Genomic DNA, 16386 nt, shown 5'->3' with positions numbered 1-16386 from the left:
TATTACCTCATTTCCAAAACTAATTTCAGAGCCTGCTTCCATTTCTCTGCCTACTTAAGGATAAAAATGGTTATTTCAGAAGTATATTTTACGTTTCTCATGTAAATTTTTTCAGCCACTGCCATTAGTTATTGCAGTTGTAAAGGTTCCTGTTTACGAGTGGTCCATAAATAGGACCACTTCTTTAGTGTACGTTCTGCTGGGGTTAGCACTGTGGCCACTTGCTTAAATGTCACGATTTTCCGATGTTTTCAGGTATAAAAAAATTCCACACTCAGAATTGGCCTTTTTAAACAAGATCTCATATGGAAGCATTTAAAGATTCTATTTTATTTCACTATTTAAAAAAAATATTTATTTTTGAGAAAGAGTGTGAGCGGGGGGCAGGGGCAGAGAGAGGGAGACACGGAATCCAAAGCAGGCTTCAGGCTCTGGGCTGATAGCTGATAGCTATTGACTGATAGCTCTGATAGCTATCAGCCCAGAGCCCAGCTGATAGCTGATAGCTATTGACTGATAGCTCTGATAGCTATCAGCCCAGAGCCTGATGCGGGGCTTGAACCCATGGACCGGACTGTGAGACCATGACCTGAGCTGGAGTCGGATGCCCAACTGACTGAGCCACCCAGGTGCCCCTAAAGATTCTATTTTAATTGTTACATGAATCAAATATTTAATGATTGCCAACTCTGGTCAATAAAAATTCTCAAGGCATGGCCTCGTCCTTAAGCAGCATTTCCAACATTTCCCTAGTTCTTTCATTTCTTCAAATACATTTTGTGAATTGGGCAAGCACCATGGTGAATGTGAATGCTGAATACACTGAAAATCAAGTTGTCACAACTCATCACACCTCTACAGACTGGTCACTGGTGTCTAGACTATTTCACTGGGACAGCATTTATTGTTCTCTGGGGGGAGGAACAGGTTTTTTCCTATTGACCAAATTTAATCACAGTAATTTCTGACTCCATTTAGTAATGAAGTTGGATGAGCTAGTGCTAACTGTGGTAGAATATCATTTCTGTTTATCCTCTTTGATGAGTAAGGTGGTCAGTGGTAAGTTAGGGGTCTTGGGGAAGCTAATTCTATGTATTTTCTGTCCTAGTAGACGGGACTTAAATACAGAAACCTAATGTCATTTTTTGGGGCCTTCTGATCAGCCTCTACCCCATCCCATCAGACTAGCTGGGATGTCACCTGTTCTACCCCAAAAGTCTTTGGTGGAGTTTGTTGGAGGGTGGGAGGCTAAATCCTTATCTCAGGTGTGGCAGATATTGGCCCTACTGATAAAGTGATTCTAAGAGCAAATAGAATGGTATTAAAGGAGATACGAGGCATTAAAGAACACTGTAAGTTTAGTAATTCCCAAACTTAAATTCTGCTTTTTTGAGGTCATACAATACAGTGCCCAGTTTTAATGTTATTTCTGTAGGCCCTGAATGTTAAATACTGTGGAAGTTTGGTTATTAATAGTTTACATGTTTCATCATTTTCTAGAAATTTATGGAAACTTTCATTTACATCTTTTAAAAGTGTATTATTGCTTTACAGATTTATTGTTTTAATGTGTCATGCAAGTGTAAATTACCAAGGATCTTCTTGGTAAAAATAAAATGCTTATTTAAACAAAAATTCGGGCTCACCCAACCTGGGTGACTCAGTTGGTTAAGTGTCTTGACTTTGGCTCAGGTCATGATGTCGCACTTCGAGAGTTGAGCTCCGCGTTGGGCTCTGTGCTGACAGCTCAGGGCCTGGAGCCTGCTTCGGATTCTGTGTCTCTCTCTCTCTCTCTCCCCCTCCCCTGCTTATGTGCTCTCTCTCTCTCTCTCTCTCTCTCTCTCTCTCTCTTAAAAAAAAAAAAAATTCTTCAAGTGATTTGCTAGGCATTTTATTTGGTTTATTAAGTTCTAGAAGAGAAATTATTAAGTCAATTACTGTAAAATACTTTAACTCTTTGAATGAACTGTTTGAAATTTAGGTTTTTTTTTAATATTTGGCCTTTTTTTTTTTTAAGGGAAAAAAAACACTGCTGCCCTCCCACACTGGGGAAATCAGGTGGTGACAGTTCTGATTTAAGAATTGGATATTAGATATTGATGCTTATGAAATGAAAGGTATTTGAAAGAGGAGAGTTTTAGTCCTGGAGGAGGCACACCAAGGTCTGTGATATCATAAAGGATAAAACTTGGCACTATTAGGATTACACTGTAAAGAGAGAGTAGTCAACAGTTTGGTGTCTTTTTTCATTGTTATTGTAGAATGACACTTGAATTAAATGTGCTAAAATTCACTGGGTCGTAATTCTCCTTTTCATAGAAAAATTGTAGAAGAGGTTTATAGAGGAGGCCGGGAGTTAGTGGAAAAGTCAGCCTTCTTAATTGGATTATCTCTAATACTCTAATACAAATACAGATGAAAGGATATAAACGTACTATAAAATGTAACTTAGAATATTTAGCCCATTATTCTCCAAAATACCTAATACCTCCTTCACCACATGGACTTGGAGACCACAAACTCTCTTTTCCTACTGTAAGTCACACAGGCATTACTTCATATAATACGTATTATCTTTGAACAAGCTTTTAAATAGTTTTTTAAAAATTGGTTCTCATTTTTATATTGAAATCATAGGGTTTTTTAATGTTTCTATTTTATTTTTGAGAGAGAGACACACACAGCAGGGGAAGGGCAGAGAGAGATGAAGACAGAATCTGAAGGGCTCCAGGCTCCGACATGGGGCTTGAACTCAAAGACTGCAAGATCATGACCTGAGCGGAAGTCGGACACCCAACCGACTGAGCCACCCAGGTGCTCTGAAATCATAGTTTTTGGTTTCTGTTTTTTTTTTTAAATATTTATCAGAGAGAGACAAAGTGCAAGCGGGGGAGGGGCAGAGAGGGAGAGGGAGACACAGAATCTGAAGCAGGCTCCAGGCTCTGAGCCGTCAGCACAGAGCCCAGTGCGGGGCTCAAACTCACGAACTGCAAGATCATGACCTAAGCCGAAGTTGGATGCTTCACTGACTGAGCCACCCAGGTGCCCCTTAAATCATAGTTTTGAACTACATAATGGCATCAGAAGATGAGTTTAAATCATTGCTCCTTCTACTTGTAACAAGGTTTTCATGATTCATAGAAAGTAAGTGGTAATGCCTATCTAACGGAAATCAGATTGTAATATATACAACACTTGATGTGCTACACAGATGAGAGGGTAGTGGTGATGAATGTATTTTTTTCTCTGAACCAAAATTCCCATACAGTGCAGGTTGCTAAGAAATGATGTGCCTTCGAAGACCGTGACTTTTATGTGATGATCCACACTTAGTCTTCCAAGTCCAGGAAGGACACAGTAGGCACTTGGGGAAGTGGGTGTGTGTGTGTGTGTGTGTGTGTGTGTGTGTGTGTGTGTGTGTGTGTGTGTACACACACACACACACACAACCCATGTCCCCACCTCCTAGACATGAAAATCTTTCAGTTTTATCTAAAAGGTAGGTAGGTAATGGGAGCTTTATTTTCATAGGTTTGTAAAAATCTGATTATACAATTGACACTTAAAAGGTGTTTTCTGCCTTATCTTTGGGGCAGAGAAGGGTTTTTAAAAAAATTATTATTCCCCTCAGGTTCTTTAGGACTTCTAGTTTTTTAGTGTCTTCAGTAGATTTATTTGTGTTGTAAGGACTTGTTTTTTTTCTAAGTTGGTATTCTTGGTTTTTATACCTCTGTGTGGTGTGATTTATACTTACAAAAATAACATTTAGCTGCAAAGTGGGAGATTTTGCACATTGAGAAAGTCTTTCAGTGAAGAGCACATAGAAAAATTTTGCTTTCCTTTTCCTCTCACAGCCTGTTATCCAGATTTTCCAGTAGTTATGGTGAACACTATTTAAAGAAAAAGTTACCCTCTGCCACCTTTTCTTTTCCTTATACCTTTGGCTTTATTATTGTTGGGTATCTTACTGGAGTCCTTGTTTTAAAACACTTCTGCATCTGGGTATAGCCCAGATATGTGAGCATGTCCCCGATTGACATGGTTCCTGGCGAATGCCTGCTCATTCTTTTTTTTTTTTTTTTTTAAACTTTTTAATGTTTATTTATTTTGAGAGAGACAGAGTGTGAGCAGGGGAGGGGCAGAGAGAGAATGAGACACAGAATCCAAAGCAGGCTCCAGACTCTGAGCTGTCAGAACAGAGCCTGACGTGGGGCTCGAACTCACAAACCACAAGATCATGACCTGAGCTGGAGTTGGACGCTTAACCAACTGAGCCACCCAGGCGCCCCTGCTCATTCTCCTAATGAACATTGCTAGCTGGCCTTTTCCTACATGCCTTAACAATTTTCAGTACGATTGTCATTAATGCTTTTTATTTTATCTGAACTTTCAACACATGTTAGCATGGTCTTGACATTAAAAGCAAAATGGAAGAAGTGTTATACCAAAGTTATCCAAAGCTGCCCTCTCTGTGAATTGTGAGATGTGTACTAGTAAGCCATATTTTGGAACCGTTTTGTAACCCTAGAACATGTAGTCTATTTTCATTCCACCATTAGTATTTACAGACGTCAATACCCTTCATTCAGAGACCTCCAGGAACACTTGTAATTGAGCAAGTTGGATTTATTACTCTCTGCAGCAAAGAATACAGACCATAGAGAACTATGGGGTGTCTCAGTGAGAGGGTGTTACAAAGATTGTATTATAGGATCTGGGCTTTGGGTGATTTGGGGGAGGGAGGACTGTCACTCATTTAGCATAAGAGACATTTTATATTTTGTGGGTTGAACGGTGATCTTTTTTTGATCTGACTTCATTATGGTCTCAGAATGACAGAGATGTCTGGAGAGATCAGGAGAGCAAAATGGTAAATGTCAAATCAGTTTGTAATAACATTGCGGCTTAGCTGTGAGTATTAGATTATTTCTCAGGGGTCAGAGACTGCCTTTTTTTTTTTTTTTTTTTAAACTTAAAAGCATTTAAATCCAAACTGGCTTCTCATTCTGTAGAAACCAGCTTGGGGTGGGGGGAGGTCAGGATTCAGTAGCCGTGACATTGGGCATGTCATTGGAACAAGCTGCAGTGGTACCAATAGTTATGTTTTTATAAAACAAAACAGTTGAGAAGCACATCAGTTTTCAGCTGGCTAGAAGTGGTGGATAAAATACAAACATGTTCTTTTTAATAAAAGAAATGAGATGTGTGAGTTTTTCTGCATTAATCTCTCTGGGGGATCCCAGGGTTTACCCCACTAAATTTGGTATCCAGGGATTGGTTTGTAGTGCTTCAGGGGTGGTTTATTTCCATCTGGGAAGGGTCAGTCATTCATTTTCTATATTATCTATGTTAATATAAAGCAGTAAATACCAAAGGGATTTTAAAGATTTAAGAACTCTGTCAAATACGAGTAAAAATTATAATAATTGGGGTTCCTGGGTGGCTCAATTAGTTGAGTGTCTGACTTTTGATTTCGGCTCGGGTTGTGATCCCAGGGTTGTGGGATCAAGCCCCGTGTCGGGCTTTGTGCTGAGTGTGGATCATGCTTGGAATTTTCTTTATCTTTCTGTCTGTCCCTCTCCCCCCTCACACACACACACACACACACACACACACACACACACACTCTCTCTCTCTCTCTCTCTCTCTCTCTCTCTCTCTCTCTCTCTCTCTCTCCAAACAAACAAAAAATTATAATAATTGTAAAAATTCCTTATGAACTGTCAGATTGACTTAAGGTAAAAAAAGAAAAAAGGATCATGTTTTCATAGCTCCATTGTCCATCTTAGTCATGTTCATCAAAGAGCACGAAAGGGAAATTTATATCTATTCATTTATTCAAATAATTGCTGCTTACTAAGTGCCAGGCCCTGGGTATGGAAGAAGGGGTCAAATAGCCATTCCTGTCTTCATGAGCAATACTAGTGGTAGCTGATTTTTGCTTTACAGTCATCACTTTTAATAGTCTCTTAATTTCACATATATTCTAGACTAAGCACTGCATGATTTTATTACAGTATACAGAAGAATATATGTATGATTAATAAGGTAGTTTTATAGTTTTTGTAGCTTTAAAAGTAGTAATTTTTAAAAGTCACATGTTTCTGGAGCATCGGCTCAGGCAGGTCCAGAGATACTTCTAAATTGGAGGTCTTGAGGACAAAATTTTGTGTCCTAGTAAACTGCAATATGTATCAGTTGCTTCTTTATATATCTTCATCTTGAATAACAAGTTGAGGGTATTCTCCTTAATACTGAAAAAAATAAAAACTGTGGTAAAAATAAAAATGAGTAAGTGTTAGAACTAGAAAAGTTAGGTTAGTAGTTAAGACTTAGCTGAGTAGCACGTTTGGGTGGTGTCACAAGAAGGGAGAATGCAAAGTGTGTAGTTCCATCAGGCAAGATACCTTCTAGGCAAACCAGTCTTCCTCCTGCAGTACTACTAGATCTGTTGTTGGTCTGTGGAATTTTCCTGTGGCAACAAAGAATATAATGTTCGGTCATTGAACTCTTCATAGCTTTATGATAGCTTTGCATATTCATGAGATTCTCAGAAACCTTTAAGAAAGTATTTAGATTGCAAAACTTTTTACACCTTGGTGCTTTTGGTAGAGCAGTAGTAGCATTAGAGTGTGGTTGCTTTGGACACAACTAAGGGTGATAATGTTTCAGACCTAAAGACCATTCCACGCAGAAAAATGTGTGTGTTTTAAGTTTTAAACACCCTAAAATGAACTATCATTTCGATTTTATTTGCCAACTACAGTACGCAATTTTGCATAGGGAAAGGGATCCTAGAGTTACCACAATTTTAAGATTAGCAGGGAACTATTACATAACCATTTTTATCAGTGTCTAAATTATGTGTTGATGCCAGGACATGTCTTCATATAATTTAGGCATGTAGGTTTGTGGTACATTCTCTTGGTTAAAGTTTCTGGATCAGGTTTTGTGTTTTGAAACTAAATCTGTCTGGGCAGCAACCCACTTTAATGATCCCCACAGAATTTACTCTTCTATGATTTATTACAACCAGTGGATTTACATTTATGTCTTTGTAAGTATCCATCTACCAGATGGATTGATGTAGAATAATAGTACAGTTTACTATGTCTTTTCCTAATTAATGATGACTGTAAGTCTATTTGTAGTATGTTATTTTTTCCCTGTAAAATGGGAGGGGTAAATTTTATTTTATGTGTTGTTAACATTCAAAACTTAATGATAAGAGGGGAGCCTGCAGGCTCAGTCAGTAGAGCATGTGACTTTTGATCTTGGGGTCACGAATTTGAGTCCCATGCTGGGTGTAGAGATAACTTAAAAAATAAACGAATAAATAAAAGATACCCTCCAAATTAAAAAAATAACTTAATGGTAGGAGAACATAGTGTCATTGCTGTTTACAATGCTTAAGTGATAAGGAAAAAGGAACTTAAAATTATCGAGCCTCTTCTCCAGCTGCACCAGAGTTCTAGGTACAGTATAGTTTTTCCCTGGGGGCAGTCATAAGTCATCTGAGAGTCCGTAGTTCTGGCTTTGAGTCCCAGCTCTGCCACTGGGCAAGTCCACCTGAGTTTGTGTTTCCTCCTCTGTCACATAGGGCTAATGATACCTACCTCACAGGGTGGTTGTGAGGGTCGGAGAAGCACACAGAAGATCCCCTTCTCACGTGGCAGGCATGCAGTAAATGTGTGTTGCTTACATCACTTATGTGCAAAGAAAGATGGTGTAAAGAAAGTCACATATTTCAGTGAATTTGATTTAAGAGGATTTTGGAGCTCATTAGGAAAGGCATTATGAAGGATTTATTTAAAAGGATATGACTAGATCAAGATTTGGGATTTGGGATGGGATATTATATGTGGTTATCCTATTTTCAGTGAGGGTTCTTAGGATTAGAAGTGTCATCAATCAAATTAATTGTATTGTAAGCCACATTTAAATAAATAACATTGAAATGGAACTATGACTTATTTTTTAAAATTGTATTTATGCAAGTCCTCATACTTTACTTCCAACTGTCATCTCAGAACCACCGTATTCCCTTAAGGCGGTAGTGCACCCCCATTATTCCCCAGGCACTGTCCCCCAGATTCTGTTCTTTTCCTTTGGTCTGTTTGCTTTTTGAACAGATAATGATTGGAGTCTTCCTGATAACTCCTAGCTTTTTTCTTTTTGAGTTCTAGTTAGGTCAGTTGATAGTTGGTGAGCATAAGATATACTGAGTTGTCTTACAGATTTATAGCAGAATTTTCTTTTCATTGCTACTTAAAAGAAAAAAATTTTTTTTTTGAGAGAGAGGGCGTGAGCAGGAGAGGGGCAGAGAGAAAGGGAGACAGAGGATCTAAAGTGGGCTCTGCACTGAGAGCGGAGAGCCCGATGCAGGGCTCCAGCTCACAAACTGTGAAATCATGACCTGAGCTGAAGTCAGATATATAACTGACTGAGCCACCCAGGTGCCCCTTTTCCATTGCTACTTTTTACTAGGTTTATAGTATCCTGAAATAAATATAAGGGCCAAAAGCATGATACGTTTTTGTTGTGTGAGTTGTTTATTTGGGCATTTTTAATAGACATTGAAAAAAAATTTTTTTTCTAATTTTTTTTTTATTTTTGAGACAGAGACAGAGCATGAGCGGAGGAGGGTAGAGAGAGAGAGAGAGGGAGACACAGAATCCAAAGCAGGCCCCAGGCTCTGAGCTGTCCGCACAGAGCCCGACACGGGGCTCAAACCCATGAGCCCTGAGATATGACCTGAGCCGACATCGGATGCTCAACCGACTGAGCCACCCAGGCGCCCCTTTAATAGACATTTTAAGTTTAGATCAGAATCCAATACTCCATCGTTAGAGATATTTATATAACTAGCACTGTGGTCCCTTTGTAAGTCCACATATATTCTATTATCCGTCAGTCTTGATTTTCTCCTCTTACTGTTGCCTTCTCTAAAAATGAGTAATGAAAGAAAAATGATACTTCAAGCACAGTGAAGGTTGTGTAGCCTTCATTCTGTCATATTACTTTGATTTTGTTGTTCACTGTGATGACTGAAGACGGGAATTAAAGAACAGAAACTGAGAACTTCGTGGTCCCACATACCCCAGCATCACACTATTCCCACAGAGTACAGACAGGCAGTGTTGCTGCAGATACTCAGCTGACCAGCGCTCTCTGGGCAACATGACACAACTCAGTGACTGTGTGCAGTCGACTGGCAAAGAAATGTGTAAACTGGTCACACAAATGTGCATGTGTGTTCTTCAGAATACAACCATGAGACTGAAGCCCACTGTCCATTTGTTCCCACTAGTTAAAATGGATTTACTTTGCTCTTTCCACACCTTGTACTGTCACCAGGAAGATGACAGATGAGTATGAAAGCAGACTGCATAACAGTTTTTGGCTTATGTGGGGATATCACTTGTAACTTTGGCTTTATTAGCAATGCCATGCCGCAGCCAACCAAGCCGAAGACTAAATGCAACATTAAGATGCATTGTTTTCATCAGTCATGCATGGCAGCAAGTATTTTCTGTGTATTGCACGGAAGTAAGATTCGGAGAGTATTGTAAGGTTTGGATTCACACATCCCCACCATGTGCCAGATGGAAGGCTGAGATCTGTGGTGCAACAGTGTTGGGGGAGTGGAGGGGTGGAAAGGTAAGGAAAGAACTGGGTGGGATTAATGTGGAAGTTATCTTCTTGAGGTTTTCTGCCTTTACAAAGGTAATAAACATTCATAAAAAGTTCACACAATTAGAAGTGAAAAGTCTGTCTCTCCCCTTTTTCAGTCTCATGTCCAGAGTTCATCACTATTCTGTTAATAGTTTGGTGTGTATGTTTCCACAGTTCTTATGCATATACAAAAAGGTATACATTAAAAAAACTACGTGAAACAGGATTATACCACATATATATTCTTCTGCTGTTTGCTTTTCTCCCAATACAATATATCACGGTCATGTTTCCGTGTCATTACTACCTCAGTCTTTTTAGGTAACTATAACATTCCATAGCATGTATCTACCATAACTTACATAACCATTCTCATCGATAGACGTTTAGGATTTGCAAGAGGTTTAGAGTTGTACACTAAGCTTTCTTGTACCTTTTTATTTGTTCCCACTCATGTAAGTTTTCCTTTAGGATAGACAGCTAACCGTGAACCTGATGGATCAAAGACTATGAACATTTAAGCTTTTGGGAGATACTTCTTAGTTGTCCTCACAGTCCTGGAGTCCTTAATGATAAAGTTTAAGAATGTTGTTGTGGTCTAGCCAAAAACTAAAAATGACAGGGTTAACATTTTAAGATTTTCCCACCATTTAAGAATGCAATCTTATTTTTAAAAATTACAGTCTGCTCACATGGTAAAGTCTTTTCTCCAGCATCATAGCAGGATGGAATTTGAAACATAAAAATCTGCCAATCCATTACAACTCCCCAGAGATAAAAATTTTAAACCAATTTGTTTTTATTCCTGTGGTTACCATCAGAATTTAAAATAATATATTTCCTGGTATATGGTATATCTGTCTGATATGGTGTCTCTTTACTTCCTGTCATGAAAGATGAAGAGTTTCATGTACTTACACCACCAACTGCCTTCTGCCTCCTGGGTTTTATCATTACAAATTATAGTTGTTTTGGTGGTTTCTGATAGCTTTCGATGTGCTTATTATTAGTTCATTAGTTTTTCAGGCCACCAACTTTAAGCAGCCTCCTTTGACTCACTCACCTTATGTTACATGAGGAAACACATGCCCCTCGGTGTCTTTCTACTTTCTCTCCTCCCTTTACTTTTAGACACTGCCAAGGATTTTAGTTTGCGTTAGTTTTTCTTGCAATTTCTAACTACTTCCTCGTTTTTTTGTTTGTAAGGTCACCAAAAGCATTTAAAAATTCTTTTAGTTTTGCAGTGACAGTACATGAATTTTGGTTTGTTTATTTGTTTGTTTTAGTGCAAAAAAAAGTGATTTTATTAAAGCATGGGGACAGGACCTGGAGGCAGAAAGCTGCCTGTTTTTATTTTTGAAGACACTCTTTAGCCGGCTCTCTGACTTCCTGCTTTGATTTGAACTGTCTTCTGTGCCAGTGACTGTAGTCATACTGGGATTTCTTTGGCTTCCTTTGTTAAGTCCACTCATTTTTTCTCAGTTTAATTGACAATACATCAGAAAAAAAATTTTTTTTTTCCAGAGACAGTGTTTGGGAGATAAATTTCAAAATTCTTAGTGCCTGGAGAGGTGTATAATTTGCCATCATATTTGACTCATAGTTTGGGTTGTGAATTCTTGCTTCTAGAATACACCTCAGAATTTTGAAGGCCTCTATTATCTATCAATTTCAGATGTTATTCTGATTCTCATTATTATGCATATAACCTAGATTTCCTTTCTGAATGTTCTTGAAATGATTGCTCTTTCTCTGTCAACTTCTTTTCTTACTGTACCCACACTAAGGTGTAAGTATTTTATTTTTTATTTATTTATTTTTTTAGAAAGCTTGAATGGTAGAAGGAGAGAGAGACTCTTAAGCAGGCTTCACACTCAGCATGGAGTCCACTGTGGGGCTTTTACTCATGATCCTGAGATCATTATCTGAGCCAGAATCAAGAGATGGATGCTTAACTGACTGAGCCACTCAGGCTCCCCATATATTTTATTTTATTTAAAAATTTTAAAAAGTGTTTATTTTTAAGAGAGAGAGAGGAAAGAGAGAGCACGCAGAAGAGGGACAGAGAGAGAGGGAGAGAGAGGGAGAGGGGGGCGGTGGGGGATAGAGAGAATCTCAAGCAGGCTCCAAGCTGTCAGCTCAAAGCCCAACTTGGGACTTGAACTCAATGCACTGTGAGGTCATGACTTGAGCCAAAATCAAGAGTTGGTCGTTTAACCGACTGAGCCACTTAGGTGCCCCAGCCCCTAGCATTTTAAACTTTTATCTTTTTTGGCTCACTTTAATCTACACTTTCAAATCTTTCTTTCAAAGAGTTTTTCTTCTTTCTTTATCATTTTCTGTTATCTCTTGTAGAACTTTTAATATATTAATGTTGGGCCTCTTGGAGCTATCTGCCTTGTATTAACTGTTCCTTTCATATTTTGTTTCTCTCCTTTCCTCTTAAGAATTGGGAGATTTCTTCTGTTTTTATCTTCCAGAATACTGTCTTTAGTCATGCCCAGTCTGTTCTGTAGCCCTTCTGATGAAATTTTAATTTTACCACTGTGTGTAATTTCCAAGATCTCCTAGTGGTTCCCTGGTATTTTTGTTTTTCATAGTGACCTGCTTTTTTTGTTTGTTTTAAATGAATATACCCCTTTAAGTTTTTAGCATAGTAATCAGCTTATTTGGTTTGGTTTGCCTTGGTCTTGTTCCTGTTTGTTTTCCCTGGGGTAACTTAATCTTTCTTTTTTCCTGGTCTTTCTCTTTCTTCCTGTTTGACTTTTCTCAGATGTTCAGTGATCCTTGGTTGGTTAAATATTTGAATGAAGATTTGTATTGGTTAGCATAAGTAGCTGTCTTTCATTTCTTTTACCATTAAATAAGTCCACTTACCCCAGAGTCTCCTCCCCTGGATGCCAGCCCTCACTGTTGACTGTGTGTGCATGGTGGGGGTGGGGGTGGTGATGGTGGGAAGGACAGGTGTGGAGTGAGCAGCGTCTGCCACAAGCCACGGTTAAGTGGATTGTGTTATGAGGTGAAATGCTTGGTTGACTTCACTCTCAGATAGAATGCCTCTTCTCCTTTCTCCCTCCTCCCCACCCTCCTTCCCTCTCTTGTCTCCTCTTTCCCCATTCACTCTTCCTCTTCCTTCCCTTCTGTCCTTGCTTCGGGGTCACAGTGCAGCATTGCCTCAAGCTATGTGCTGCTTTCTCCTCCAGTCTTAAATCCTGTTCTTGGGTTTCTCCCAAGACTTAACTTCTGCTTTGTTTAGAAAGCTGTTGTCTGACTTTAACTGAAGGTGGCTGTTCTGTATAAATGAGAGGTCAGCAGGGGCCTGGACAAGTCACTTTATGGAAGCTTCTGTAATTATCCTCACTACAACATCACAGCCTTTGTCATTGAACTGTCTTGGAGCCTAGAGTCTTTTATTGTTTATTTTTTAGTAATCTCTACACCCAGTGTGGGGCTTCAACTCACGACTCCGAGATCAAGAGTCACATGCTCTTCCAGCTGAGACAGCCAGGTGCCCCCAAGTGTCTTAAAGGCCTCTAACAGTCTGCTGTGTATTTAGGGTTTCGTTTGTTTCTGCTCTGGTTTATTCTTCAGTAATAAGCCCACTTATTTTTTGAGAATGCTCACACTTGGCTTGAAGTTTTTTGAAATTTTAATAAAATTAGTGGTCTTGGGAAATAAGTGCCTTCACTGTAAACCTTTGAAAGTAAAGGAGGGGCTTGTATACACCATTTCATTTAGTACTAAAATCATGATTTATTTTAAGACATAATTTCTTTTTCACGTCAGTGACCTTTAGAAATAAAATAAATAGAAATAAAGCAATTTCCATTACTTCCCTCCTGGCATTTTTCCTACTTACATCATTTCTCTATATCTTAAAAAATAGTATGTATTGAAATTTTTAATCATGTATTTGAAGCTTAAGATAATACATGGCAGTGGGGGATTTAGAGGTAAGTGATCGAGTAAAATGACTGAAAGACACTTGAGTTAAACCTGGTATTTTTCCTATAGGTTTCTTTCTCCCTAGAAAGGAGTTAATATTCTTTTAAAAAAGAGAAACTGCAGAGAATCGTCAAACATCTACTCCATACATATAAAAGTAAGTCTCTGTGTTGGAGACTGCATTATCTTAGTCTAGTGGAATCCATAGTTATAGCAAAAGTATTATCTGTCTTTCTTAGTTACTTAAAACATTGTCAAAGTCATTCAGGCAATGACCGCCCCCATTATCGATTTTCCAGTTCTGAGAGAGACACGGCATGAGATCAAGTCTAAAACTTGGTTTGGATGTTGGTCATTGGAACTCAATGTTCTTTTCTCAGAGGTCATTTGAAAACTGAAATTTAGCAAAATCTTAAGTCTTACTTTGTGGAAGTAGTTTTAAATCGAGCCATTTTCTGCTTTCCTGTATTCTGTTCATAGTAGGAAGAGCTCTTGCTGGATAACTGACTCTGGAAATATCTGTCCTCATGGTGGAATTTTTCAGGGCAGAGATTGAATCAAAATAAGAGCATTTGTTGACTGTTCAAAATGTGTGCCAGGCATGATGATAAGTTATATAGCTCTCATTTAATTCCTGAAACAACCCAATAATTGAGTATTAACACTTAAAAATATTAAGGCTTAGCAAGGGTTAAGTAAATTACATAAGGCTGTAACTGGTGACATCTGATGTTTGAACAGGTCAGGTTTACTGCAGGTTTTTAAAAAAATGTTTATTTATTTTAAGAGAGGGACAGAGAGAGAGAGAGAGAGAGAGAGAGAGAGAGTGGTAATTCTAGGCAGGCTCTGTGCTGTCAGTGCAGAGGTAGGGCTCGATCCCACGAACTGGGAGATCATGACCTGAGCCAAAATCAAGAGTCGGATGCTCAACTGACTGAGCCACCCAGGTGCCCCTACTCCATATTTTTTACCAGTAACTGCTGTATAATGTATGAGCACTAAACAATGTACCACTATGAATTAAAGTATATTTAATATATCCTTTCTTTGCTTTCAAATAATACTGTTTTGGCACTGTACCTGTGCTTCTACTGGACAAAGCTAATTTCATCTTTTCTTCCTATGGAGGGAAGTCTAGTAGACTATGTGGAAATGAGAATTTTTGTGATTCTGTCTTGATGCTGCTCAGAGAGGAGGGCAGAATTAACCATTGATCTCTTTTCCCTAAGAAAACAATTTTGATTTTTAATACAATGTGCATGGATGTATTTTTTGCTCTCTCAGCTTTTCATTATTCATTCAGTAAAATACAAGAAGATGGCAGATTTTAATCACCTCAAGGAAATGCTGGTATTCTTTATAATATATTAAGTTTAACTTAAAGCGGTTTGGATTTTCACATTTCCTACTAAGTATTTATTACTTGGTTTCCACATTTCTAGAATGGTAAATATTTTTTTCTTTCTGAGATCTGTGGGAGAAATTTAAAAAAATTATTGTATGTCTTCATTTCATGTTTACCTTTATAAAGAGGCATTGACTGGGTAGTGAATTCTAGATTCAGAGTCTCCCTCCAGCCCCGCACCCCCAACTTTAGCACTGTCAAGATCTTGTTCCAGTCTTCTTGGAGCTAGTGTTTTGATGAGAAGTTTTACTCTGTCTTTAAAAACAAAATTTTTTAATGTTTATTTATTTTGAGAGAGAGGAGGGGCAGAGAGAGATGAGAGATGAGAGAGAAACTCAAGCAGGTTCTGCACTGTTAGTGCAGAGCGTGATGCAGGGCTCAATCCCGTGAACCATGAGATCATGACTTAAGAGAAAATTTTATGGTACTTTGTAGAATGTCCCTCAATTGGGATTTATCTGATGTTTTTCTCATGATTGGTTGTGGTTTTATGGGATTTGAGGGGGAACATCACAGAGGTCAAGTGCCCTTTTCATTACCTCAGAGCAAGGATGTACACTAACAACATGACCTGATGACCTTGATCACGAGGTTGAGGCAGTGTTTGTCAGAATTGTCCAGTGTAAGGCTACTCTTTCTCTGCCTTCCCCTGCTGTGCTCTTTGGAAGGCAGAGTCATGAAGCACAGCCCACAGTTAAGGTGTGGGAAGTTCCATTTCATGTCCTTGAGGGTGCAGTAACTACATAAGTTATTTGGAATTTTCATGCACAAGAGATTCAACTCTTCTCCCCACTCTTATTTGTTTATTCAGTTATTTAGGTCATTGTGGACTCATATTTATTTGATTGTTTATACTATGATGGAAGCTAAGTAATATCACCAGCTCCCAGCTGAGGTTTTGTTTTCTTATTTCTGCTTTGAAACAGAAAGGGAGATAATTAAGAGCCAATTGGAGTGTTGATGCCATCTCGGATTATGTATTTATAGAAAAAGTTCTTAGTAATAATAGCTTGAAATTACAGTCTGCTGGGAATCATGTGGTAGACACCTGCCTCCAGCAGTTACTTAGGGGTTTGTGTAACCTTGTTCTGATACAGGTAAATTTCTTTTAAGTTTGCCATTGTTACCTTCCTTAGTGGTAGATGAAAAGGGTTTATAGGGAGCCAAAAATGTGCAAATATACACAAGTAGATACTGGCAAAACTCAAGAGATTCACAGTACAGTTGATGTTGGGCATAACTATGATTATCATGGGGTTAATTAATTACTTCTAGTTTGGTCAGGATTCCTTACTGCTTTTGTGTATGTAAACCTCCAACTTTAAAAAACAGTGACCTTAATCTGGCCAATTGAGGGTGAT

At 38.5% G+C, this 16386-nt stretch overlaps 1 protein-coding gene across 11 annotated transcripts in view; it reads left to right on the top strand.

Moving 5' to 3' along the window:
* WDR33 (WD repeat domain 33) overlaps positions 1–16386 on the top strand; it is a 107184-nt gene that overhangs the window by 56756 nt on the left and 34042 nt on the right. The window contains exon 8 of one of the 11 annotated variants that reach the window (XM_053910121.1): positions 13104–14419. The exons of 8 other annotated variants lie outside the window; for them this stretch is intronic. In XM_053910121.1, coding sequence (XP_053766096.1) covers positions 13104–13174 — 71 coding nt within the window. In that variant the 3' untranslated portion in view covers positions 13175–14419. Of the gene's footprint in view, positions 1–2017; positions 7964–9053; positions 11731–13103; positions 14420–16386 lie in introns of those variants that run through there. 2 more of the 11 variants (XM_019469476.2, XM_019469473.2) reach the window with 2 other exon arrangements.

This window comes from Panthera pardus, unplaced genomic scaffold (assembly GCF_024362965.1).
Source record: "Panthera pardus isolate Hobbes unplaced genomic scaffold, ASM2436296v1 HiC_scaffold_10, whole genome shotgun sequence".
Lineage (NCBI taxonomy): Eukaryota > Metazoa > Chordata > Mammalia > Carnivora > Felidae > Panthera > Panthera pardus.
The sequence above is the reverse complement of the archived record's forward strand: the minus strand, read 5'-3'. Positions and strand labels throughout refer to the sequence as shown.